The 27,922-nt window shown below is 34.9% G+C and overlaps 1 protein-coding gene across 1 annotated transcript in view; it reads right to left on the reverse strand.

Moving 5' to 3' along the window:
* Positions 1-27,922, reverse strand: part of LOC123561094 (uncharacterized) — an 88,712-nt gene that overhangs the window by 22,177 nt on the left and 38,613 nt on the right. Inside the window, exons 22-42 of the mRNA XM_053516999.1 lie at positions 26,675-26,891; positions 25,819-26,202; positions 22,702-22,902; positions 22,002-22,250; positions 20,120-20,354; positions 19,600-19,772; positions 19,151-19,318; positions 18,730-18,849; positions 17,253-17,378; positions 16,861-16,992; positions 16,334-16,450; positions 14,933-15,184; positions 14,485-14,613; positions 14,018-14,143; positions 13,353-13,478; positions 12,618-12,746; positions 11,598-11,846; positions 7,662-7,844; positions 7,283-7,408; positions 3,951-4,214; positions 3,308-3,568 (exon numbers count right to left, since the gene is read on the reverse strand). Coding sequence (XP_053372974.1) covers positions 3,308-3,568; positions 3,951-4,214; positions 7,283-7,408; positions 7,662-7,844; positions 11,598-11,846; positions 12,618-12,746; positions 13,353-13,478; positions 14,018-14,143; positions 14,485-14,613; positions 14,933-15,184; positions 16,334-16,450; positions 16,861-16,992; positions 17,253-17,378; positions 18,730-18,849; positions 19,151-19,318; positions 19,600-19,772; positions 20,120-20,354; positions 22,002-22,250; positions 22,702-22,902; positions 25,819-26,202; positions 26,675-26,891 — 3,967 coding nt within the window. The remainder of the gene's footprint in view (positions 1-3,307; positions 3,569-3,950; positions 4,215-7,282; positions 7,409-7,661; positions 7,845-11,597; positions 11,847-12,617; positions 12,747-13,352; positions 13,479-14,017; positions 14,144-14,484; positions 14,614-14,932; positions 15,185-16,333; positions 16,451-16,860; positions 16,993-17,252; positions 17,379-18,729; positions 18,850-19,150; positions 19,319-19,599; positions 19,773-20,119; positions 20,355-22,001; positions 22,251-22,701; positions 22,903-25,818; positions 26,203-26,674; positions 26,892-27,922) is intronic.

Below are 27,922 nucleotides of genomic sequence, written 5' to 3' on the forward strand. Positions count from 1 at the left end.
CGTTTCAAAATGTTACTGACCCATACATCACTGTGGCTTTCTAGATGTTTCAAGAGTGTCGAATTTAGAATAAATGGGGAACATGTTGCGCCGAAAAGAACTGCCTTAAACCTGTATGTGATCAAAGTACTGTCGGGATCATTGGGATCGCTCAGCCATAAAAACCTCGTGACATCTCTGTCTTCTTCTGCTAATTGTATCTGGAGAAAGGCTTTTTCTATGTCGGAAGATACGGCGTATTTGTGTAACCGGAAACGCATCAAGATGTGGGTAATGTCATTGAGTTCAGGAGGGGTCGATTTTAGACAATCATTAAGACTGGGCTGGCCATGTGACTGACGACAACTACAGTCATATACTATGCGTATCGGTGTAGTAACAGAATCTTTCTTAACTCCGTGGTGCGGGATGTAGTGTATCTGGTGTTGTGGTACAATAGTTTCATCAACCTTCTCAATAAAACCTCTCGTCTCCTGATCTTTGATAATGTCTCCATATTTCTGTAAGATTTGTGGGTCTTGACGTAGACGCTTGATGACGTTTTCAGTACGTTTCCTCGTTATGTCATAATTAGTGGGCAAAGTTTCATGATCATCCTTCCAAGGTAGTTTTGCTGAATAACGTCCATTGCTATAGCTTATAGAATCCCGCAGATAATCCTCTTGATAAGTAGATGTAGATTTATTTTCTTCATTTTCTGAAATTCCTAGAGACTCAAGCCTCCAAAATCTCTCAAGATCACAGGGGTCTGTTGGTGACGTAAGAACGTTAAGCATGTGATGTGTGGGTCTTCCTTGTGCGGAAACCGGAAGTTGCTTGTATGTGGATACTGGAAGCGGACCTGGCAGAAGATATCCAATTCTTGACTGTACCGCAGTTGGACCGTTCCCTCGGAACACTCTATCTTGAACAATTTTCCAGTATGAATCTGCACCAATCAGCAACGATATCTCAAATTCTTTGTCATTTGTAACTGGATGAGCAAGTTTCAAACCGCGTAAATATGGTAAAGATGAAATGTTCTGATTCACATTGCGTAACAGAACGGCTAATTTTGGAACAATCAACACTTCTATGTCTATTTTTTCTTTATCGTCTGTAATAAGAGAAATAGTTCCCTTGGTCATGTTTCGAACTCGCTGGCTGGTATCACCGAAAGACGCTAAATGTACTACCTCACTTCCGGTATGGGGAAGATGTAACTTTTCCGCCAACACTTCAGTAATAAAGGAACGCTGAGCTCCCTCATCAAAAAGAATGTTTGTCTCTATAGAAACACTGGAAGTACATACCTGGGCAACAGCTGTCTTGAGTAGTATATCCGGTCTGGAATCAATTGTTGAGTGTAGAGTTGCTGTATCGGGTTGGGATACGACGTCGGAGGTAGCTGGTACTGTGAAACTTGCAGCGTCGGGATTTAATGAAGATTGCTTGAAATGTTTATCACATATACTAGAATGATGTTTGCGCTGACTGTGACGACATCTATTTGTGGAACGGCACGACGATACTTGATGTTTCCGTAAACAGTTAAAACACAGATGTTCCTTTTTCACTATAGCAATGCGTGACTCGTATGATGTGACCTTTGTGCATTCGTTTGGAGAATGTTCATCTTTACAGAAGGGGCACACTTTTTTGTCATTTTTCTTGTAATGATCGTTTCTATGCCTGTGGCTGGGTTGTTTCGGCTTTGGTCTGGTTCCAGCAAAGAATAACGCTGTAGGGTTGTGTGCTTCCGACACTTCCATTGTTTCACCTGCTTCCAGAAAAGAAATTTCTTTGGATAAAGATAATCTCAAGTCTTGTAAATTCCAACTCTGACTACCATATTCACGTGCCATGTTTCGTTTGATCTCACCAGGTAATTTTTCCAACACTATTGGTACAAGTAAACTACCGTATGATTCTTGCGATTGTCCGAGGGATTCCAAACCTCTAATAAAAGTTTCCATTTTATTATAAAAACATTGTAAACTCACCACACTGTTGTCAGGTTTTGCAAGTTCCAACAAAGACTGCATGTACGTATGAATAATCTTCTGAGACTTACCGAAACGCTCTCTGAGTAGACTCACTGCCTTGGAATAGTTAGTATTCGTCAAAGGAAATCCGTCTATACACCGTGAAGCTGTACCTTGAAGCAAAGATTTCAGATAGTTGAACTTCTGAACGTCCGATAACGAAGCATTTAGATGAACCGATGACTCAAAAGAGTCCCAGAAAGTTTGCCAGGTTGTTAGATCTCCATCAAAGGTAGGTAAAGTCAGTTTCGGAAGCTTGTGTTGAAAAAAAGTACTCGAACCTGCACGACGTGGTAACGCTGGGTTTTCTTCATTATCCACTGAACTATTGTTTGTAAAATCTTGACTATGCTTGCGAGAAGTGTCACGTAATTTCTGAATTCTGAGATCTAAGTCGTATGAATACTCTTCACTTTCTACAATTTCAGTTCAATTTCTGCGACATCACACTGGTTTACTATCTTTTCATTCAGTCCTTTGATTATCTCAGTTTTCTCTGTCAAATAGTCTATCAGCGACATAAATTCAAGTGGCGACATATCATCAGTTATACTGTCTAATTTCCTCTGTACAACTCTGCGCTGACCTTCTCGTGTTGAAATTAGTTTCTGAAGATTCATGGTTATTCAAAATAGCTGGTCACGGCACCAAAAATGTAAGTAAGATCCAGCAAAGAAACAATAATATGCGTTGTGTCAGTTCGTATCTGTATTCTGAATCTCTTGATAGCATACATAACAATAACAACATATCATAACGTCGGAAGTGACGTTGACGTCATAAACGCGGTAAGACGTAACGTGCATACTAGCGTAATTAACACTACAATACTTTGAACGTATCTAGCTCGCGGACACAGACCACGATTAGCCTGCACATCTGTCAGTAATGTTTGCTATTCAGTTAGTAAATTTTCAGTGAACATCCCTTTGAAGAATAAATGGTACCGCCCAAATTCAAAAATAAGCCAGTCCATTTTAAAAATTAAGCAGGATAAAGGATAAATAGAAATAATACATATAATATCAAACTGACAATACAACTTAGCATCCAGTAAGCAGCCCGTCAAATGTCAGCTCTATGTCCACTTTTGTTACCTGGTCTATGACATTACGACAGTATAATTCAAATTTGGATTATACATTTTTGTTCCACTTCATAGTGATTAATCAAAATACGTTTCATAAAAAGTTGAGATAATGTAAAACAGCTTGTTATAATCAGCAGTATACTGTATACTAGTACAGTGTTCATTTAGCTATAAATGTATTTTTAATTTATACCTTTACACTTCTCGTCACTTGTCTTTGAGAATCCAGTATCACAGTTGCATTTATATGAACCTTGTGTGTCTTCACATGATGCATTTTGAGGACATGTGAAGGTATTAAGAGTGCATTCGTTCTTGTTTTGACCACAGTTATCTCCGTCCCATCCTGATTTGCACGTGCAACTTCCGTTGACGGGGTTACAGGTCTCGGTGTTGCTTGTGTTGCATGAACACGTATTGGTACAATCAACTCCATATTGTCCCTGATCACACGCTACAACAAGTTGAACATGAGAAAACATTGTATCTTTTTAGGTAGGAAAATACGTAACCTTTAGTCTGCTGGCGGCAAGTGATTCAGCCTTTGCGACCAGTGCAGAACAAGATCATGGTCTGCACTGTTCGCTATTTAGTCAATAAATTTCCAGTGAACCACCCGTAAGTGGTATTACTCAAAATGAATGATGGACCAGTCCATTTTAGAAATTTAACAGGGTAAGGATTAATAGAAATGAAAAGTAGTTTGTACCTCGTTATAATCATATTTATGTTATACGCACTGAAAATGTAAAGAAAGCAAATAATAGATAATAGATGTAATCTCAATTGCAAAAATGCACCTTTTTGAAATATAATGCTGGAAAAAAATATCATACTTTGGCATGATCCATCGCCGGACTTGAGATACCCTGTGTCACATTTACAGTAAAATGAACCGTTTTTATCCATACACAGAGAGTTAACTGGGCAGTTGTGAATCGCGGCATCACCACACTCATTGATGTTATCTTCACACGTGTCTCCTGTCCATCCCTCTTTGCACGTGCATGAACCATTAGCAGCGTTACAAGACAATGTATTTGATACCTCACACGAGCAGTTCTGAGTGCAGTTACCACCATATGTATTTTCCGAACAAGCTGATGAAAATAGAAATTTGTTTTGTTTTAAAATAGCGATGCTATTCTTACATTTGAAACATGAAAGGAAAGGGTTGACTGAACACACGAAAGAATAAAATTCCAACGCCTAAATCTTTTGCAATTCTCTTCTCTGTAAATATTAAACTTTAAAGGTCTGAAGTATTCAAATAATTTTATATGTATAATGCCAATTCTGTAATGATGATCTCAATTAAAGTATGACGGGTGTTCGGAGTGAAATGCTTTTCAAAACAACTATTTTAGTCCTTAGGTGTTTTAGTCTGTAGACCCATTACTGAATAGGTTATAACAGAATGATCAGAGTTTATCGTGAAATGCTGAAGTATTGGTATAGCGATACACCAACCTGACTTAAGTACTTGATCTTCTAAACGAAGATCTGAGAACGACCCATTCACATACGTCTTCTGTATATTTTGGATTTCCAGTATTGCTATTTTTATTTTAACCAATCAGACGACTTGTTCGAATGAAGAGTAAGAAAAATGTGTCATTCCAGGGTGTGAACCCGGAACCCCTCGCATACAAAGCAAGTGGCCTACCGACTGAGCTAACCGGCTATCTGACACATTACGACATAAGAATTGTAAATATCAAAAGTCAAGGCTACAGGCAGATTTGCAAAATTTTGTAAGTTAAGCTCTGATTGGCTAGCGAAAGGGTCGTCAGACCAAGGCTATGAATAGGTCGTTCTCAGATCCTATGCGTAGCGTAATAGGAGATGTACTTTAGTCAGATTGAGCGATACACAAAAGTTGCATATATACACGTTTTTATTATCGAAGATTTACTTTGCTGACAAACCTGTGTTTTTCGCAAAATGTTATATAAGACCGTATTTAAGCCAAATTCGCAACTCGTTTGCCATACATTTCAAAGTATTAGACTCGTAAAAGAGTAACGTCTTTTGAAGAGTATTCAATTCCTACCATACACTTACTTTGACTGAAGGTTTTCAGGGGGCATAGGTCCAAGCCCCACTGGGACCATTGTTTCCTTATTTTCCTTTCTTCTAGTAACTAGTAAGTCTTTTTTCAAGACCTATTATTGCTTTATTGTACAAAAGTGGAAATGTTTCACTTGATAAGCAACTGCTTGCTGTTCAAAGTGAATTACCTCTGATACAGAAGGGCGCAGAGTTAGACATCTTTAAAAATACTGAGTTACATGCGGTAAAAACTCTCTATTTTGCCTTTACATATTATGGAAGAAATGTAGGTAGCTTTTATTTCTGCCCCAAGATTATTTTTGAATGAAGTGAGCAAAATAAAAACAGTCCCACAAGAAAAAATTATATTACCAGTTTTTTATATTGTGTTTTTATAATTGTTTACTAATAGTTTGATTTTTTTTGGTCAAAATAATGGTAAAATGAATTCTATGCAAACGTTTTACACGGTGGCCATAACTTTGAAATTTTCTCTACTTGAGCTTGAGGAAATACCATAAATAATACAAAATTTCTAAAAAAAAAAAAAAAAAAGGCACGGTAAAAGCTGTTTAAAAATTGCAACACAGTGCGACACACGGTCAACTATAAGAATATACCAAGCAAATGCCATTTTTAAACATTACTATTAGAGGTCAAATACTTTAAAATATTTAATTTGTTCATCAGATAGTAAAACAGGGAGGGAGACAACTATGTAAACAACATTTCATAAATGAGCCATGTCATGAGAAAAGCAACATAGTGGCTTTGAGACCAGCCTGGATCCAGACCAGCCTGCGCAACCGCGCAGTCTGGTCAGGATCCATGCTGTTCGCTTTCAAAACATATTGCAATTAGAGAAACTGTTCGCTTTCAAAACATATTGCAATTAGAGAAACCGTTAACGAAAAGCTAGGATCCTGACCAGACTGCGCAAATGCGCAGGCTGGTCTGGATCCATGCTGGTCGCAAAGCCACTATGTTGGTTTTCTCATGGCGCGGCTCAAATTGTCTTTCTTGTAAAAAGTCGCCTCTGGATATTTTGAGTAATCTTCTTTGTAAAAATCACAACTGAAATTTATTTTTACTCTGCCCACCTCCCCTTTTTGCTGCTTGTTTATATTTAAACTGATGAATCATATATATCTTATCATTTTAACTTATTTACATGATGATATACGATCTAACTTTGCCAAAAACAAAAAAAAAAGAAAGCATACTCTATCAGATTGCGAAGATTCTGTAACATATTTTACCAGCGGCTCTAATCTGCATAAGGGAGCATAAAGTTCCTGATGAAGTGTCCGAAATATTCATTATTTGATTTCGTTATGATATGTAATAATTCTGTATAACTTCCTTTAGTCCGGCATTTCAATGTCAATATTTCTAATTGTCTAACTGTCTAGAATAGATAATTTCTAACTGCTTTTAGAACTTTGCTGTCATGAACTAAAACACCAAAACCTAAATGAAGAAAAGCTCAATGGTTTATGAAGTCCCCATTTTCCGACAACTTTTATATATCTACGAGAAACTTCTGAATCCATAAATATATGTATATATATATAGAGTATGAGAAAAAAAATGAGAAAAAATGCAGATACAGATACTAGTAGTTCATTTTAGCAGATATTAAATCACTTCAGGCAATCGGACATAGTTTTTAATTAACATCGACCACAACATAGATTTTCTTTTTCCGCTACCTTCTCTGTTGAAAACGGCGTTAAACACAAAACCAATGAACGAAATCCTCAGGAAAAATACAGGGAACCAATCAAAAACGCTCTATTTTTATAAAACCGCTATTTTCATTTATCACTCATTCTGTTGATCGATATGTTCATTGAGCATTTATATATCGAACTATACAGGCGGTATTTACGCCGTTGCTGTGTTGTTTTGATTTATGCTACGGGTTTATAATTAAACTTTTGACACTGTTTGAACATATATTTTTTCTCATACTCTATAATTTTATCTTTATGTTATTGTATCCTTCCGGGTTCCAGTGTGTTTGAAAGGCATTTCGTTGATGTTTTTTCTTTAATATCTCACTTATATATATTTCATAAATCTGAACTTCCATCGTATATTTTAACGTTCTTACCAATACAAGTAGACTTGTCTGTATCCAGGCGGTAACCATAAATATTACAAGCACACTCATACCCGCCTGGGAAGTCAATACATCCTTGAGAACATGGTGAAGGTGTCCTTGAACACTCAGCAATATCTAAATTCAACGATAAATATTACCCAATTAACGACTGTTTGCTTGCACTCCAAGTTTTTATAATAGCATTTATATACTAAACAAGCATATAATTAATTTTGATATGAAATGTTATGTGTTAAAATTGGACAGGCACACCATCGGTTATGGTAACAACATATTATCTCTGAATATTCTTTTAAGACGTCACAGAAACAAAAGTGCTAAATCTGAATTATAAAGGTTAGATTTAGTAAATCGTCCATAATATCACCTTCACATGTTGTGTTAGATCCAGATTCAAACATGTAGCCAGCTTCACAGAAACATGTTGACACGCCATTTACCACCGTGCACTGTGTGTTATTCTGACATGGATTTGGATCACACTGTTCCGCAGCTTTAGGTGAAAAAGCAGTGAAGTTATGCAGATTTTGCAAATAAAACATGGATTTTTCTCATATGTTCCATATACATAAATAAAGACATTTCAAATTTATATCATTTTGAAACATAATGTGTCTGCTACAGTTATTTAGCATTATTTTCGTGTTTTTGATATTTCTTCAATCAAGGTGCAAGTATCCCAACCCAAACAAGCAACGTCTCTATCAAGTCAAACGTGTTTACGACATTTTTCTTGCCCAATTTAATTATTTTCTTTTCAATCTGTAAAAGTATTTCAAAATTTATAGAAACACTATAACTTTTATATTTTTCATCAATGCATAATTCTTTTTCAGTGTTTTCAAGAGTTCCTTTTTGAATGTCTTAACGTTTGCTTAGATTTGTAGACGTTCCAACATCGGAACAAAAATGCCTTTTCTGCAGGAAAGACTGTTTATTTTATACTGTTATAACAGATTGATGATAAATTTTCATAAGACGCCACTGCTTGAATATTATGAAATAGACTCGCGGAAGTAACTACATTATATTCCGAATATTGTGTTTGACACGTCAAAACCTAACGCGAGCCATATAGCGCGTTACCATAGTTATAACATTGCCCATATATATTGCATACTGCATATAACGTGCTTCTGACCCCTCATATTAATATGGAAATTTAAATTTGTAATATCAATTTTATTTCAATGCTTTTTATGGAGCTCATAAAATACAAACTGTATTGAATCTATGCACTTCATCAGCAAACTAACCTGTAGACTATAAACATACCCAATTTTAACAAAATGTCTAAGATTAAACATGGACTGATGCTACTTGAATCAATTCGTCTAACATTTCCTTAATGTTTACATAAAATCCTTAAATAAAAACAATTTATTTAAATCTATTTGATATCTTAGTCAATAACTTTATCCCATCGACGGTTTTGTTCAACCAGATTTTATTTACAAATTAACCTATAATAGTCTTTTTAGCATTGATGCGCAGATATTTAAAACAAACAAACAAACAAAACAACTGGTGAAGAAAGTTATTGTGACTTTCTTAGTGTAGAATGTTACTATACTATACTAGGTGTAGTAAGTTTCTCTACCCTTCTAGATGTAAGTGTTACTGCACAATTCTAGGTGTAGAAATCAACTGCATCATTCTATGCGTAGAAAGTCACTGTTCCCTTCTAGGTATGGGAAGTTACTGTACAATTCCAGATGTAGTATGTTACTGTACTATTGTAGGTGTAGAAACTTACTGTACCATTATAGGTACCAGTCTAGCTGTAGAATGTTACTTAAAGTTATTTTTCTAGGTGTAGAATGTTAATGTACAATTCGCAGTATACAAAGTAAATGTATCATTGCAAGTGTAGAAAGTTACAAAGTTACTGTACCGTTCTATGCGTAGAAAAGTTACTTCCCATTTTAAGCTACTGTACCATTCATGGTGTTACTGTACCAGTCTAGATGTAGAAAGTTACTATATCCTTCTTGGTGTAGTATATTACTGTGCTATTCTAAGTCTAGAAAATTACTCTGCCTTTCTAGACGTAAAAAAGGTACTGAGCCATTCTAGGTGTAGAAACTTTCTCTCCCTACTAGATGCACATAAAATTACTGAATCATTATGGGTGCAGAAAACAACTGTACTATTCTATACGTCGAATGTTAGTAGTTATATATATGGGGTAGCGAGCGCAGTTTAATCTAATTTAACATTTAACCCTTGACCTAAACCGACCAATGCTGACCAATTTTAACAAATTTAAAACAAATTTTAACAAATTGTTGTTAAAACCTATAGTAAAATATGATTAAAGATAATTTTAAACACTTCCACCAAATATTTGCCAAAATCCTGCCAAGTGGCAACAATGTGGCAGTCGCTGCCAACTTGACAAACTTTTGGCAGAACGTTGGCAAACACAAATTCAACCAATCAAAAGCCTGCCATTTTTCTGCCAAGTGGCAGCAATGTGACAATGTCTGCCAACTTGACAAACTTTTGGCAAACTTTTGGCAGATTATTTTTATTGATAAAATGTAAAGGTATTTGATTTTATTTTCAATTAGTAAGTATATTATTAGGGTACACATAGTAATTAAAACTTTAATTAAACTTTTAATCCAAAAGTCTGTTTCTATCATAGGATACAGGTTCATCTGATATGTAGAATTTGATGTAACTGCCCATCAAAAGCATAAATGTTAATTCTGTAAATGCTGAATCGTCATACGGGTGAATATCAAACATTGTTCCTTGTTTTAGATAAATTTTAATTTTTTTCTTATACATAGATATTAACTTATCAGTATCAAAGTCCTCAGCTGCCTCAGCTGTTATATTTACATTATCAAATATACCAAAAAGTAAAACATCATCCTGAGGCCTATTATTTCGCCACCTAAATATAAAATGTGATATTGGGCTTTTAGTCGGTTTATACGGTTCACCCGGGGAGCTTGCACCCTTTAATAAAATCTTAATATCTATTATATAAGTTCCGGTTTTTTTGACTATAAACACACCACTCAAAAGCATATCTAGTACATCTATTTTATATTGTTGGTTTATGCTTATAAAATCTTTATAATTTAAGATAATTCCAGGTCTTATTTCAAATATATTTAAATAGTTCAGATCGGCCATATTTTTATATGTTGAATGTATCCAGGCACCACGACGGTCAAAATACTTTTTCATTTGTATGTAATCAAAAGGATGATTATAATAGTATTCAAAGAGAAACACTTCATGTCTCACTTCCTCTACCCTTTTTTCTATTTTCCTGTCTTTCTTTTTAAGTTTAAGAATTATTTCAGCTAAATCATCAACTCGTTTTGTTGTAGCAACTTCAGAAGCAGATAAATTGTCAACAACGCCTTTTGTTCTAGCTAATTGTGTTTCTTGTTTTAAGAAAACATTTTTTACTTTTGTAATTTCTTCAGCATTAGTAGCAATTTCTTCGACATTAGCGGTTATTGCTTTAGTATTAGCAGTAATTACTTGGGTATTAGCAGTGATTGATTCTCCTTGTTTAGCTGATATTTCAACTACAGAGTCCAAATCATTTATTATTTTTTTAATTTTATCATTAATTTGATTATTAAATTTATTAATATCTTCTTGTAATAAACCTTTAAGTTTACTTAACTCTTCGTACTTTATATTGTGACTTGCATCAATATTATTAATCAGGTCTACAAGTTGTTTCTTCAAATTTTCTATCTGATTATTAACTGTGTTAATTGCTTTAGTATTAGCAGTAATTAACTCTCCTTGTTTAACTGATTTTTCAACTACAAAGTCCAGTTCATTTTTATGTTCTTCAACTTTAGCATTAAGCTGCGTCATATCTTCTTGTAATTTTTTTGTAATATTACTTAAGTCTGCATACTTTAAATTATGACGGTTGTCAACAATACTAATCCAATTTCGAATTTGTTTTTTAAAGTCATCTATTTTAGAATTAATTTCTTCTTTAAAATCCTCTAATGCTGTGTCATGATCATCACCTCTTTGTGAAGCTGCCTTTTCCAATTCAGATTTATATTCTGCAAGTTTATTTGAAATTAATTCTAATAAATCTTTATGCTTTTTTTCAGTTTCAGTATTTAGTTTATTATTTTAAACCGTTCCTGGTGTATACTGTATCTGGTGTATATTGTATACCTGCTATATAGTGTACCTGATGTATACTGCACCTGGTGTATACGGTGCCCGGTGAACACGCGCAGAATAAAACAGAAAAGCTAGATGGCTATTTTACATGTATATGAAAAATATCAGTTTTATCATATACCTTGACATGTTCCATTTTTTTCCTTATACCCTGTATCACATGTACATGTATAAGATCCTGGCGTATTGGTACAAATCTTGTTTTGGCCCATACACGGAGAGTTGGCACACTCGTCTTTATCCGTGTCACATTTTTCACCCGTCCAGCCGACGTCACAAACACAGCCTGTCACACGATCACACCGCGTAGCACCTGCACCACAGTTACATTCACTTGCACAGTTCAAACCATAGTGGAAAGGATCGCATTCTGCAGGACAAGACTTGATTAACTGTATATTACTGATAAAATTGTTTTCTTGCACGTCAGATATTTTAGATTCCAGGGTATTATATGACGCTCGTGCTTTAAATGACTAAAAGAACTACATCTATGTAGAAGATTTATGCAGTAATTTATATATTATTACATAAAACGAAATAAAAAAATCAAATACCTTGATGATTCCTCTTATTTCTTATAGTATATTACTGAATTCAAAATCATTGTTTAATGAGAAATACATAACGGTAGGTTGCAAATGATAAAACAGTTCCGGAACTAAACAACAATATTGTCTTTGAAACGTCATGACGTCTCTCCTGTTTACAGACGTTGATTTCCCCCGAATTGAATCATGCTACTGTAAGAAAAAGTGCTATAAAGAATGTCTTTCGTTTGACTTTATTTTTACTACTGTTTGTTAAATATGATATGCAAGAAAAAGATTCTATCACAAGCTGTATTTGCGGATGGGAATATCTAGCTCTCGGGTAACTGTTTACACGGTAACTCGGCATGCCTCGATACTGCCTAAACTGCTACCCTCAAGCCAGATATTCCCATCTGCACCTACAACAAGTGAAACTATCTTATATTCTTTAGTGAGAGCATAGAATGTCTTGAAAACGTAACACATTTACTTAGAAATAATGTTGTATTATAGAATAATAGTTCAAAAGAAATTGCGATTTTCTTACATAATTGCAGAATTCTCATAATACAGTGTGGCAAGGTAAAGTAACTACAACAAATTCGTACCTTTGCATGTTCTTAAGTCGTTTTCAAGTTTGTACCCGGCACTGCAAGAACATGTGTAGCCCCCAGCCTCGTTCACACACGTGTCTGTCTCGCTACACAGGTTTAGGTCAGAGTCACATTCGTTCACGTCTTAGTAGATAGAATAGTGAAACACATGCATAATATTTCATCATTATACAGATTTAGATTGTTTGATTTTTAATTCCAATTCTAGCATGAATTTGTTTTAGCAAAACAAAGAAGGAAAACAACAGCGATACAATTTGCAAAAAAAAAACAAAAAAAAAAAAACAACGGTTGGCGAGTGGACCGGCGAGACGTCAGTTGTAACGTCAAAATAACAATTGATGTCAAGATCATTATTACCCGGAAAAATTAAGTTCTGCACAATTTCATCGTTCAGATGATATCTAGCGCAATTGTGATTCAATTGCTTTGCAACTAAAATGCCAAATGAAAATCAAACAAAAAGCCGGGTAAAAGCCTTGCTTATTTAAGTCATAAGCTTCTTCTTTATAGTTTCACTGTCGTTGAAATTAACATTTCTCTACATTATTTGACCTTCTAAAAAGCAAGACATTACATTAAGAAAATCTAATCTTGTTGTTATCCATGAATAGGTACAAGTAAATCACTCACTTAACATGCTTAAGCTAACATGAAAAAAAAAGAAAAGAAAAACAACTATTAAAGCACTAATATCCTCCAACAATAATCTAAATCATTTTGATATACCGATACAAGTCTGTTGATCTGTTCCTAAAATGAACCCTGTATTACACGAACACTGTGGTTTTTCGTTGACAACCAGACATATATCTGAACATTTGACCTCCGGGAACAGCGTACATGGATCTGACACTAAAACAAACGAGAATAATATGCATAATAATATATTGGTCATATACATTCTTCAACACTGTGCATTTTAAAACTCGCTTGGGCGTAGAACTCTATTAGAAACATGACTTGCGATAGGCCGATGGTTCTACCCAGGTGACCGCTTGTGATGAAATAATGCCTGAATGGGCACCTGGTGTCTTCCCATGCCATCAAAAGCTAGAAAGTCGCTACATGACGAACAATGTATAATTGCGCTGAAATGTTTTTAAACCAAACAAAACATGACCACAAAACTACAAATTAATACCCGTATCTGGATATTGTTTCCGGATTGTGACACCTGACTTTGGTTTTCAGTTGTACTGAAATAAGATATATATCCCATGTTTTTCAATGTCAGTTCCTCTACGATGGTGGTAATCATGTGTGCATGTGCATATTTGTGTGATGTAGGGAAAGATAATCTGAAATTGACATAACGGCAATAATACCTGAAACGACTCAAGTGGGTCAAAATATTTCAATATTTTAAATAGCATTCTAAATTGTTTACCTACCTTTAGTGCAAGTTTTTCTGTCCGAGTTGAGAAGAAATCCGAAATAGCATTCACAATTGTATCTTCCTGGTTTATTAGTACAGATATGTTCACATCCCGACACTCCAGCCGAACATTCGTCATAATCTGCAGAGTATTTATTGTTTTTTTTTAGTATTATCTCACTTAAAGAACGATGTATAATTTTCTTTGCGCATCCGCATGATTTTATTTTATGGAACTATCCTACGTTAGTACATGTAAAATAAAAAATATATAAAACATACAACATACTGATAGAAATTCTATGTAAGATATAATCATTGTCTTTCGAGAGATGGTATCATTTTACTGAAAGAATATCATTAGGTGTAAAGGTTTTCAGAAATTTACCTCAGTTTACAGAATCTCCAGATAATGTATTAACTTCGTGAACGTAGAATTTCCTTTAAATAAAGTGTTGGTAGTGTTGGTAAGAACACTATTACCTGTACATTTAGTTGTGTCATTCGAATCTATATTGTAGCCTGAATTACAGCTGCACGAGAATCCGCCCACAGTGTTCGTGCACACCTGTTCGCACGTATTGAGGGCGGGATCATTGCACTCATCAATGTCTGTAAACATGGTAATTTTGCAATATGTCAATAAAATTATGAATACAGTTCATATCAAACCATTGTTTCTCTCGTCTAACGTTGATTGCTAAATATTCTAAACTGAATTCAATACTGATCAGCTTTTAAAACGCTCTTATTAACTCTTGTGTGTGTGTGTTTTTTTTTTTCAAATAGCATCCCTTTAAATGAAATTTAAAAACATTATTCGAATCTCTTGTATCATGAAAATATGTCTCTACGGTTGATAAAATCTATTCGAGGTAAGTTGGCAATGTAATATACATCGGCAATCATTAACAAATTTCAATTCTCTTACCAACACAGCTGTTGTTTGACAAACTGTATCCTGAACGACACGAACATATATGGGAACCAATTGTGTTTGTGCAGACTTTGTTCACGTCTTTGCACGTATTGGGAACCAGGCATTCATTGACGTCAGTGTCACAATGTGTTCCTGTCCAACCCGCTTTACAGACACAACCACGTACCGGGTCACAGCGCAAAGAGCCACGCCCACATTGACAGGTCAGGTCACAATTTTCACCATATTTTGGAAACGGACATGCTATTAAACAATTGTAAAACTGTTAGTAAAAGAACATTAAATGCTTTTGATTAAAATGTCACGCCGTTATGTGAAAACATATCATCTTCCGCAAAGTTTGCTTATGGAAAGTGCACGTTGTGATAAGACGTTTACTATTTCAGCAACTGCCGTTATTTTGCTACTTTGTTGTTTCGGTGACCTTTTACTTTAAAAGTATCTGACCGGCCAAAAGGTCAGTGGAAATTATGGCATTCCAAGTTGGATTTATGTTCAGCATCCCAATCTTTTTTAAGAAACCTACATACCAGACAGGGAAAAACAAAGTGTAGAGTAAAATAATTCAGCTTTTGTATCTACAAAAAGGTGTTTCATAGCGAGACTCATAATGTCACTGTTTATCATTTTGCTGCCATATTTGTTATGGCCATAAACTATCTTGATTTCTTACTAAAAATTATACACGAGTTTTAACAAGATAGGTATTTCTGGCAAATGAAATACAGAGAAACAATTTATCACAATGAATGTTGAGTGCAACACTAAACGCTATTGAATCCGTAATAATTGGACTTGGCATTCGTCTTGTCCAAACTGGTCCAAATATGGGTTATCACTGATGCGTACCAGTATAACAGAATTCAGTACTGTATTCGACACTGTAAATAACCGTATAGTATTTAAAATTCAGTATTTTTGCATTAAAGTATACATAATCACAATTACTTCTTTGCAATATAGTATATACGCTTTTAAATACGATATAAAAGTAACACAATCTGTAAAGCAACACTTGGTCTGTCCGAACCTTTCAAACCTGTTACATTATAAATCCTGATTGCATGAATTAGCGAAAGCTGAGCTTAAGCAGTGAACATACACTGTGTCATATTTTATTATTGCTGTGAGGATTCAGGGAAGATATGAAAATGAACTTATTCCGTTCAAATATATTATCGAGTTCTATAATAGGCCTAATTTATATTTTCAATCAAATGAGTTTTGGTTCACGACGGAAGAAAAATGTATTAATATAAGTACAGGTTAATTCGCTTGCAAATTTCTTTGTCATGACATGTACTTGCTGAGATATGCATTATTAATTTTTACATGAAAACTTTATTTAAATATTCTCCAACAACTCTGAACAGATAGTACAAAAAGACATACGTTCACAAGACACTCTGTCATCGAGCAGTGAGTATCCAGTAAAGCATCCACAGGAATAACTGCCCACCGTGTTACTGCAAGTCTGTGAACAAACTGCACTCGTACACTCGTCTATATCTGGAAACAATTCAAGAATAAATTTTGATGTCTGATATCAGTACATATAAATGTTTAGACCATGAAATATGTATAAAAAGTATTATTATTTCAATCAAATCATTATCGGTTTTCACTGCAATATATAGAGGATATTTGGTTGTTTTCAGTAAACGTATGTTTTTATGCATTTTTCATTTTACCTGGTTATTACACAGCCATATTAACTGAGCCATGTAGGATAAATTACGAAAAACTGAATTAAACTATATGACATATAAGAAAGTTTTTTTTGTACATAGTGAGATATATATAAATTTCACATCTATATTTCGTGTCACTTGGTGAAAGATGCTATGTTGTTACACGTTTTTCAATCAAATCCAAATAAAGGCGAACTTATTTTACAATTATCTGTAACATCCGCGTACCTGTACAAGTATTGTTGACCTGAATCTGGTAACCACTGTCACAGAAACACACCGGTAAGTTGGTCTCTTTGAGGGTACAACCAGCAGTACTGTTACAGTCCAGCGCATCACAACCAACGGGACCCGTTTGATCTTCAAGAAAAAAGTAACATAATTTAATTAGGATGGCACCTGTTGACATTTACTTTTTTTAAAGGTAACACAAATGCAAGTAATGAATGTTGGAGGTGAAAGATAACTTACAGTTAGGCGACTACAGTTTACCCATAATATGATTTACTAATACGTAATAATACAAAAGTGTAGTAGCCACCTCATATCATTTAGAAAAATATCAGGATCTCAGATTACTCATCTAAGCTGTTCTTACGTCTGTGTAAAACAAGATTTACCTTTGTCACACGATTTGCTTGTGGTGTTATATATGAACCCGTCATAACAGGAACAGTTATAACTTCCGGCAGTATTTGTGCACACATGGATACAGCCACTGGTCGACTCCTCACACTCGTTGATATCTAATATTTAATAAAAAAAGTAAAACTTGTCTACAGCTTCAGTAAGAAATTTACAGGTTGTTTGTTTACATATGTTTCTTTTCTCAATATTAATATATCAGAAACGTTTTCAGACTTCGTTTTACTTGATAAACTAAGAAAATTAGGACTCAATGCTTCATTTCGATTACATTCTATTTACGATTATAAGAATCTTTCATTAGTTGCAAGTGCGGACGGAAATATCCGACCAGAGAGTTACTGTTTATGCGGTAACAAGGCTCTGTCGAGCTACTGTAAAACAGTTACCCCGAGAGTCGGTATTTTACATCTGCAACTACCTTCAGTGGCAGATTTTTTTTGTATACCTTATTTTAAAAAATAATCAAACAATAGTTTAGACGAGCGGGACAATATACTCCCGAAGAGTTATATTAGAGGAGGTAGGAAGAACAATTGAAAAACATAACAAAAATCAAATATTTTCTTTTGTGGGAGGTGTGGGGAGAGGGAAACAGGGTGAGTTTGTGCGGTGACAGGAAACTTAAGGGCAAAAAACTAAATGAAAACTGGCGGTGGGGACGTGTAATGTTTTTGGCGTCTTCACATCGTCTCATCACCACCTACCTATATTCCAAGTTTCTCGTAAATACCTTTACAGTTTTTAAGTTATGCTCCAAACACGAGCTATAATGGGCAAATTTGATCTTGCTGTGACCCTGAACTTTGCCCTGCAACCCTTATTGAAGCGCTTTGTACATCGTCCCATCACCACCTACATACATCCCAAGTTTGAAGTCAATACCATGAATGGTTAATAACTTATGCTCCGGACATTAAATATGACGGAGAGATTGAACCTTTGAACTCAATTTATGACCTTGACCTTTGACCTACAGGCCCGGTTTATGTGTTCTGCACATCAACTTATCGCTACCTATTTACACGCCAAGTTTGAAATCAATACCTTGCACGGTTTTTTAGTTATGCTCCAGACACAAAATATTTTGGATTTCTTTTTACCTTTTAGCTCAATTTTTGACCTTGAAATCTAATGTAGAGAGCCGGTTCAAGCGTTCTGCACATTGTCTTACTGTCATCTACATTTAAACCAAGTTTAATTTCAATACATTTAAAGGTTATAAAATTATGCTCCGAACAACAATTATGACAGACGGACGGGCTGCAAGACGGGTTGACAGGCGCACGCGCCATCACATAACGTCCCATTTTTTTCTAAAACGAGAATATAAAAAAAATAAATGCATGAAAATTCACTTCTTCACAATACTATTTTCTAATAGAGAAGGCCGAAAGTCAGCGTTCGTGAACAGAAACTACGTTCAAAATCCACTAGTACATAATTCCATACCGTCGCATGTAGCGCCATCTTGCGCCAGCCTGTACCCAGTGTTACACTGACAAGAGAAGCTTCCAACTGTATTTATACAAATTTGGGAACAAACTGATGTGACATTACACTCGTTGTCATCTGTAATAGAAATTCATATTAAATTCGAAGAAAGTCAAAAGTTATTTGATTAGTTTCTAGTCAAATGAACTTAAATATGACTTCATCTATTTCCGTGCAAACAAGTTTACCGTTAAACTGGAATTTCAGTTTCAATATATGGATTTTTAAGCTTCAATGTGATCATTATCCAATCAACAGTTTCTAAAAATGCTCATTTTTTAATTGCTACCTTAATTTCAATAAATGTTTTATCTAAATACAGTATCTCCAAATGTTTAGGTGTTTTAAATAAAATAATTTCCAGACATAATTAAATTACCTTCACATTTGCCATCGGCATCCTTGTATCCGGTAGGACAGGGCGTGCAAGTGTAAGGTTTAAGGCTAGGGTTGGCCTTGTGTTCATATGCCTGCCTGTCTGTACAGTTCCGGCCAACTGAACAGGGGCTCGCATCACATCCGTTAAAATCAAACTCGCAATCCGCACCTAAAATGCATTGTTGATACACCTTTTGACAAGCTTTATCAACCGGTATGTGCAATTCCAAATATTTTTAAAGCAACGTCACGTTGGATATTTGCAAACTTGTTTCCATTCGAATGAATTCTATATATATCTTACTGGTTGCTGTAAATGTAAGCACGTTTCGAAACTGACGTATGTTTTGCAATGATCTTAAAGCCATCACACACCTAGAAAAACAAACCAAAAGCAGACATAAGATAATTATTAATCAATGCCTAACATGTTTGTTTATCGTAACATACCTTCCCAGTACGGCTCACACTCACACATGGCATACTTAAAGTTGTCTGTAGACCTCTCATCATCTCTAATAACACTGTTGTTACATACACCGTGTGAGCTACAGTTAGTACACAGGACAATAACTATATCAACTGGAGGAGAGTTAACTCCCTTGTCATCTTTGGCAGTCATACTGAAATGAAATAGAAAATAAGCTGCAGACACATCAAGCAATCAACTTATTTCAAAAGTTGACTAAATGAAATTGCTGTAAAATATATGTTAGGCGACCGTTTCACTGAGGAAGCTATGGTAAATTGGATAATATTCTCATAGTTTCAATGCCAGCAATTGCCGTGAAACGTGCATCACGTGTTAGTTAATCGAAATAAAACTGAAAACACCTATTATACGTAAGTTTTGTAACGTTCAAAATCACTTAGTTTTTTTTATTATCTGTTTATTTCTTAAGTAGTTTTTTTATTCCTTAATAAAGCATTTATTTACCTGCTCGTTTTTTTAACCTACGTCTGTATTTACCTAAGGTAAACCGGATCAGTGCTAGTTACTACAAAACTGACATCGACTGTTCCATCATTGTTTTGAGTTCCAAGATCAGCCCCTGCGGAATTATTCACAAACTCGTACGTTAATGTGCCATCGTCGGTACCATTGACAGTGAAGGTTGCTGATTCGTTTACCGTCACATAAATGTAGTTCTCGCCTTCTTGTAATGTTGTTCCACTGCTCACACTTAATTCCGGAACTTCATTAGCTACAAGGAAGATTTTAGATAAAATAATAGCTCATACTAAGTAACAAACTATATTTACTGAAAAAACGTCATACATATCACACCACAGAAATTGTTGTAAACACCATACGAAACAGAACAAATAATTGCAGAGATACGGGACTTTGTTTCTTGTTACTAAACTACATGTATATACATAGAGTCTTCATATACAATCTTGTGTGCACCGAATCTCTTTAATACTTGGACACAATCTAATGAATTTAACACAAGAAATCAGTAGTAATCCTAGTTGTAAAAGATGCATGTTAGGTTCTTTCAGTAAGCAATCTGAACAGTAACGGGACTTGTTTCTCGTTATTGTACTATACACATGAATAATAATATATGTCGTGTGTTTACGAATCGGGTAGAAATATCCGTCCCGAGAGCACCTGCGCACTGGGCGGTAATGAGGCTTGAGATTTTTTTTTTGCATACCGTATTTTACAAATAACAGGTAGAAATATTTTCTTTATAGCACTCTTTCTTATAGTAGAGCGCAGAAAGTTAACGCCCGTAAGCAGAAGTGACATCATGATGTTTTGCGTTACGCACAATAACAAAGTTCCACTTAAGTTTTATCGTTTGTAGCGTAACGTTATGTTAATCGAGGAATATACTGTAAGGAACGGAGAGAAACTATCAAGGTACCTGCTTTTTTCGTATTTTTACATAAACAATATATTATCAATGCATGAACCACTAGTTGTCATTAACAGCACGAGAGTCAATTGGCATGAGAGGTGCCAGATGGGTTTTGCCGGTATGGATAAAATCACCGGAAACGCCAGTTCGGTGTGCAAGAAAGAGTTTTCTTTATGCAATTATGTGCGCGCCTAATCTCATGATTTAATGAATCTTCACATAAATTGCAGAGGTACGGAACTATGTTTCTTGTTAGAAATACACAATTTAATGAATCTTCATACAAATGATCAGTAGAGCTACTAACCCTAATTGTGCATGGTGCCTGTAACGTTCTTTTAGATAAATATTCTGCAGAGTTATGGGACTTTCTTTTGTTACTGTGCTATATACATAGAGTCTGGATATGCAATCTGGCATGTGCGCTCTTAATCTCCCGAAACATGCACAAAATTTAATGAAACTTCATACAAGTGATAAGTACCAACCTTACTTGTGCATGGTGCATGTAAGGTTCTTTTGAGATGTTGTCTTGCCCATAAATTTGGCATGCATTGAGGAATCTTGTTATTTATATTTTGTTATTTATATTTTGCAAAAATGTTTATTAACTCATTCAGACCGAGTGGCATGTGCAAAACCAAGGTTCCTATCTCAAAGGTCAAGGTCACAGTTAGGGTTCAAAGGGTGGTCTCGACATGTTGCCCGTTGGCATCTAGTGTTATTATACTATATAGATAGACTTCACATAATTTTGTAACCTTGTGTGTGTAAAATTGCAATGTACCGTGTCATTGCGTGCTAGGATACATTCATCACATTCAGTGATAGTTTAACATTGTTGTTTACAATACAGGTACCAACCAGGAAACAACTACAACAATAACAAGCTAAGCAGAACGTGACAAAATTGTTTGTTATTTAAAGTTCTGCAACAGTATAGTAGAATACGTGCAATGTTTGAACCTAGTAAATACGTACACGCCTCGGCTGAAATTTCAGCAGCCTCGGCCTCAGTTAAAGTTGTCGTCTGTGCCAGCTCCTTATTTCCGGTAAACACCATATCAAATATGCACTGATTGTTTCCCTCCCCACAGACAGACTTCGCCTCGTCAACAATTGTTTGGTTCGCTTCATCTAAAAACTTTGGCACAAAATCAGGAAAATTGTAGTCAGCGTGGGATTTTCCGTTGTCGTATTTGAAATTGCTTTCATTCGCAGATGTTATCCCTAAAATAGAAAAAGTAGACAAAAGCACAAGTCGTTACAGTAAACAACATGAACACATATTGTATCAATAAACAACATGAGCACATTCTGTATCTGTATTCAACATGAGCGCACTCGATATATGTAAACAACATAGATGTCTAAGTAAAGTAAGATCATATACATTCGGGCTTTACTGTACTGCAGTGTAATAAAATAGGGCTTATTTGATAAAAACAATTATGCGAAAAATTAAAAAAGCATTGAACATCAGATACCCTGAAAAAATGTATTGCTGATCTGCTGATAAGTTGAAGCAATGGACTTTTTTCCAAGAATTAGACTGGACTTGTTTTTTAAGATTGTAAAATGATAGTGTTTTACATGTCATTTTTGTATGTGTCAAAAAGGTTTACAAGTCATTTTTGTATGTGTCAAAAAAGTTTACAATACACAAAAGCTTTGTCCTTACAAGTTTGCCCGAAATCTTTGAAAATCATCCTTTCTGTTGAATTACTGGGTAAGGCAGACGACGCTGCCCGCGGGAAGTAATCATCAGTGACGTCACCATTAAAGTTACCCAACAACCCAGAAGTCTTGTTGTTGTAAGTGTTCAACAATCCGGTGCTCATCTGCAACAGTCCGACATTGTAAGTGACGTTGAAAGCCACACCTGAAACACGATTCAAATAAACGTTGACAACATACTGTATCTGCAAACAACATGAACGTTTTTTTTTTGTTTTGCTCTACATAACATGGGAAACATATATTTCTGTTAACAATATGAGCACATTTTGAAAACAACATGAGCAAAGGCTGTATCTGTAAAGTACATGAGTTAATTTTGTACTTTTAAACAGCATAGGAACAGTCCGTATCAGTAAACAAACTGATAATTTTCTGTATCAGTAAATAATACGAGTACGTTCTGTATCCGTATACAACATGAGCACATTTAGTATATGTAAACAACATTATGCGCATTCAGTATTATGTAAACAGCATGAGCGCATTTAGTATATGTAAACAACATAGCACATTTTGTAAACAAGTGCGTTATATATCATTCTAACACGATCCGATTCATTTTCCTATTAAACAAAGAAGGCTGGAGCCAGTGATTTATTAGACAACAATTCACTGTTCTGACGTCACAACTATTACGTCATAGCGTCAAGCGGCGTAACGGCGCGCTGGAAAAGAACCCGACTGAAAACGGGCAAATATCTAATACATGCCGACACGGTGTACTTTAAAGTCCTTGATAACGTGTTAGAATCGAAATAATATATCTCATTTAGTGATTTGCTCTTGAATAAATCACTGTTTGTCGTTCAGATGCGTAGCATTATATCACTCGGGCTACGCCCTCGTGATATAATTCCTTCGCATCTGAACTCCAAACAGTGATTTATTCAGCGACAAATCACCGATGAGATATATTATTTCTTAAGTAAACACCATGTTTGCAGTATGTACTTGTAAACAACATGAATGCATGATGTATCTGTAAACAACATGAGCGCAATCTGTATCTGCAAACAACATGAGCGCATTCTGTATCTTTAAACGACTTTCTTTGATTTTATACAGGTATTGGTGTCGAGTACTAGAAACATAGAGACGTTTTGTGCACATTGAAAAATAAATTCGCATTGTACCGGTAAAATATATCAAAGAGATGTCCAGCCTGTACCAAAGTTTGCTATTTACGAAAACGGCACACTTTGTGATAGATATCATGGAACGAATGTATTGAAAATAAGAAAAATACATTAAAACAGTTTAATTAGCTCACGTTTACCACGAAACAAGGAATACTAAATTTTGTGGAGAAGGAATTTTTATGACCGTGTAACATGACTTCTCATGATTCCGGTCTTGGCAGATCAGATGTAGTGATTTTTTTATGAGAAGAGACATGAAACTGATAAAAGTCACAACTGAACTGACGGTATTATATTGAAGTACTAACAACTACTTTTAGATATAATATATGCAAATTACAAATAAATCAGTCTTGTCCATCAGGTCTGTCCGAATGAATTTTGATCTGCAAGATTTAGTGTATGCCGTTAGTGGTGACTACCATACCATATTCAATGAATATCAAAATATTTTAACTGGCTTTATATGGATGAAGCCACTAGTAAGTCTTCTAAAAGGTCTTTTAGTTGGTTTTACTCGCACTTACAACGAGGAATACTTTTCTACCAAGCCGTCAAATGTATGAATTTACATCGCACACAAGGGTAAAAAACTACCACAGGCAATCAAGCTTTGAGTTTCTGGCTACACTTCGCTATAGCTATTCCTTTATTAGAATTCAGCTTAAACAGGTGCTAGGGGAACGTGAGGGGATGTTACACATTTGATTACCTCTCATGAACAGACTTTATCAAACCGGGTCTGTTATAACGTTTTTGACTGGTTGCGTTCAATTCATTCTTAATCCGTTTGGGATGCCCGTGCTTCCTGGAAATCTACTCTTACCTTTTATTTGTCCATAGGATATTATAGATTTTATAAGCTAGTGTATATTTTCTTACAGATGTCTTTCACTGCGTTTTTGGTTTTGCTGAAATCACATGGCATGTCTATACTTGAAAATATGATATTATTTAATCATGAAATAATTGCATTATCAATTTTGTCGAGGAAAACCTATGTCATACACCACCACAATAATTTCGGTGTATTTTACGGAGACTTTGACAGAAACTATTCTCCTTACATCACGCATAGTTTCCATATTTTGATTTTAATTCAGCACATACAATGTTGTTAAGAAAATGCAAATTATAGATATCTAGTGTGTTTATGTGTCATTATTAATTCAATGCGGATTTTCATTTTATTCTGAAGCAAATAAAATCAAAACGTACATAATCCGTCGATATTTGATCAAAATATGTCATGTGTCCTAAAATTCAGTTAAAACTTACATTAATTAGTAGTCCTCTTCGTTAAAAAAACTTATGTGACGACAAAAAACAATTATTTTAGACAGGGAGCTTACCACAGTTACAGTAGCAAAATCATACAACATTGGTATATTTATTTCAAACAGCACAAGGTAGCTAAAACCTTGAAAATTATCATAGTATTGTTGTAATGGCGGCAAATATCGACACTCTTGAGGACTTTCTTGCTTTTCATACAACCACACGTTAATTCTGTAACTAAAATGGTATATAAACTGCTAATGTTTTCCATTATTCCCTAGATTTGAATTTAGCAACTTCGTTTATGTTGATATTTTTTTTTTCATTTTTCTTTTTCACACATTGTCCATCGTTCGGCTTGATAAAGATCGAAGAGTTTATCGCTTGATCATAAGTAGTCGGGGACGCTGTTTTAATCCAAAAGGTCCGTGTAAGTTAACCACCGTGTACTTGTTGAACGTGATGCAGAAACACGTCTTACGGAAGCTGTCGAAGACGATTCAATTTTCATTCCATATTTACATTACTGTAAGTATTGATAGTACAATAAAAAGTATGTTTGTACTAGATATAATATATAATGAGGTGCAGAGGAATTAAATACTTGTGAAATTTTACATTATAGAATATATTGGAGGTACCTGTCCCGGAAAAACTTGTCACCAGCGTGTTATTATCCCGGCTCAAACTCAGTGCATCAGTAACGTAAGTAAAGTTATCTCCCTTGCTTTGAAACTCTCCCGTGTAATCTGCCCAGTCCGTCTTGTTAGTACCCACAAATAAATTTATTCCTGTTTTTTCGTTATTCAGCTCTACTTGAAGCCAGACGTCTGACGACTGTATAACAAACGCAGTAAATATTGTCGCCTCCGAATCTGAACCGTCAGATTTCTTGGCCCTTTCTGTCCTACTTTGTATTTCAAAATCTGCTGATGTTATACGGAGCAGTATATACTCCCCGTAACCATTGAACGTGTACGTCACACCATCGAGTGTAGATATATGAGGGTCTCCGAAACCACCACCTGTAATAAACACGTGCAGTTTAACGTTCTGATTATCATCAAAAGACAATGAGTTGAAATGACAAGTTGTTTTTTTTCCCGCCCCCTAGTATATATGTATTTACATATAAGAGACGTCAAATGGGGGAAGAATCTAGTTGGCCCTTTCCATTATACCATGGCGTGAATGCATCTACGTATCCCTGAATAATAATAGATGGTGCAGAGGAAAAAAACTGACTATTTGTTTTTTCCTCACAAGTATTTTAGTGCTAACATGTTGCCCTTCGTTCATTATTCTTTATGGGTTAAGTCTGCTTGATTAGATGTTTACAGCTAACACAGTACAAAACAAAGGGGTTAATTCCAAACATCATTTATTATTTGTGTTGTTTTTTATTTGTTTTGTAATTTTGTTATTGTTACATTTAGTAATCAGCATTGTGAAACATTTACTTTATTTTTGATTTTAAATGAACTGATGAAAACGTACCGAAACGGAAAAGAGATCGAAAGTAGCATCCTTGTGTGCGAGGTCTAACTTCGTAGTAAAAGTTACAATTATTGGAGTAATCGCAGCAAATTCTCCTGTATTTCTCGTCAAACAGAGCATGCGCATTTGGATAAATGTATTCGTTGAAAGAATGGAAAGAACCTGCCCGTCTACCGAACCATATAAAGCCACCAGTCCATCTGCTATAAGCACATGTCTGTAATAGAATCCAAATTTTGGAAGGCCGATGAGCCAATCTTATTGCAAGATGCTAAATGAAACAAGAAATATCTTTGAAAAAGATAAACGTTGCATTTTCATTCAGGACATTAGTTTCACTTTGGTAAATTAAAAAAAAATAAATAAATAAAAGAAAAAAAAAAGAAGAAAAAACGTTTCACATGCTACAATTTAAACGGGAAAAAAGTCGTTTATTAGTGTATATCAATTTAAACAGAAGGCACGTTAATCATATTTCAGTTCAAAGAGAGGAGACGTTTATTATTTCACAATTAAAGAAGAGATGTTCATTACATTACATTCGTTAAAACACTCTTACGCTAGAATGACGTCACGATAACGTGCAATGACGACATAGTTTTTGTTGAATCAAAGAAAGAGCGCTTCCATCTGCTTTATAGATTAGGGCATATTAGAATCGAAATCATTTATAGCAAAATAGTATTTTAACACTATTTATACAATCGGGTGGTAATACGTCGTACAGGGCTGCACCCTTGTGCAATTAACGGTAACCTCCCATTGTGAATAAATAGTGTTAAAACAGTTTTTGCTATATAGGCCTAGGCCTAAATTATTTCTTAATTGAAAACAGAAGTGATGTTTATCATATTGCAATCAAAACAAAGGAAACAATTCAAACAGAAAATTCATTCATTACATTTCAATCTAAACAGAAGAGACGTTTATGATATTACTGTTCAATAGGAAGAGACGTTCATTATATTACAAATGGAAGTAGAAGAGATATTTGCCATATTACAATACAAAAGACAGATACAGACGTTTATTTGAAGAGACATTCTTTATGTTATTATTCTAACCACAAAGTCGTTTATTATATTACAATTCAAACAAAAGAGACGTTTATTATATTACAATTCACACTGGAAAGACATTTAAACACGAAAAAAACATTTATCATATTGTTATTTAAACAAGAGAAAAAGAAACCCACCCTTAGAAACTGGTAATATGTAAACCTTAACTGTTTCGGCCCTATATAGA

Source organism: Mercenaria mercenaria, chromosome 10, assembly GCF_021730395.1.
Source record: "Mercenaria mercenaria strain notata chromosome 10, MADL_Memer_1, whole genome shotgun sequence".
Lineage (NCBI taxonomy): Eukaryota > Metazoa > Mollusca > Bivalvia > Venerida > Veneridae > Mercenaria > Mercenaria mercenaria.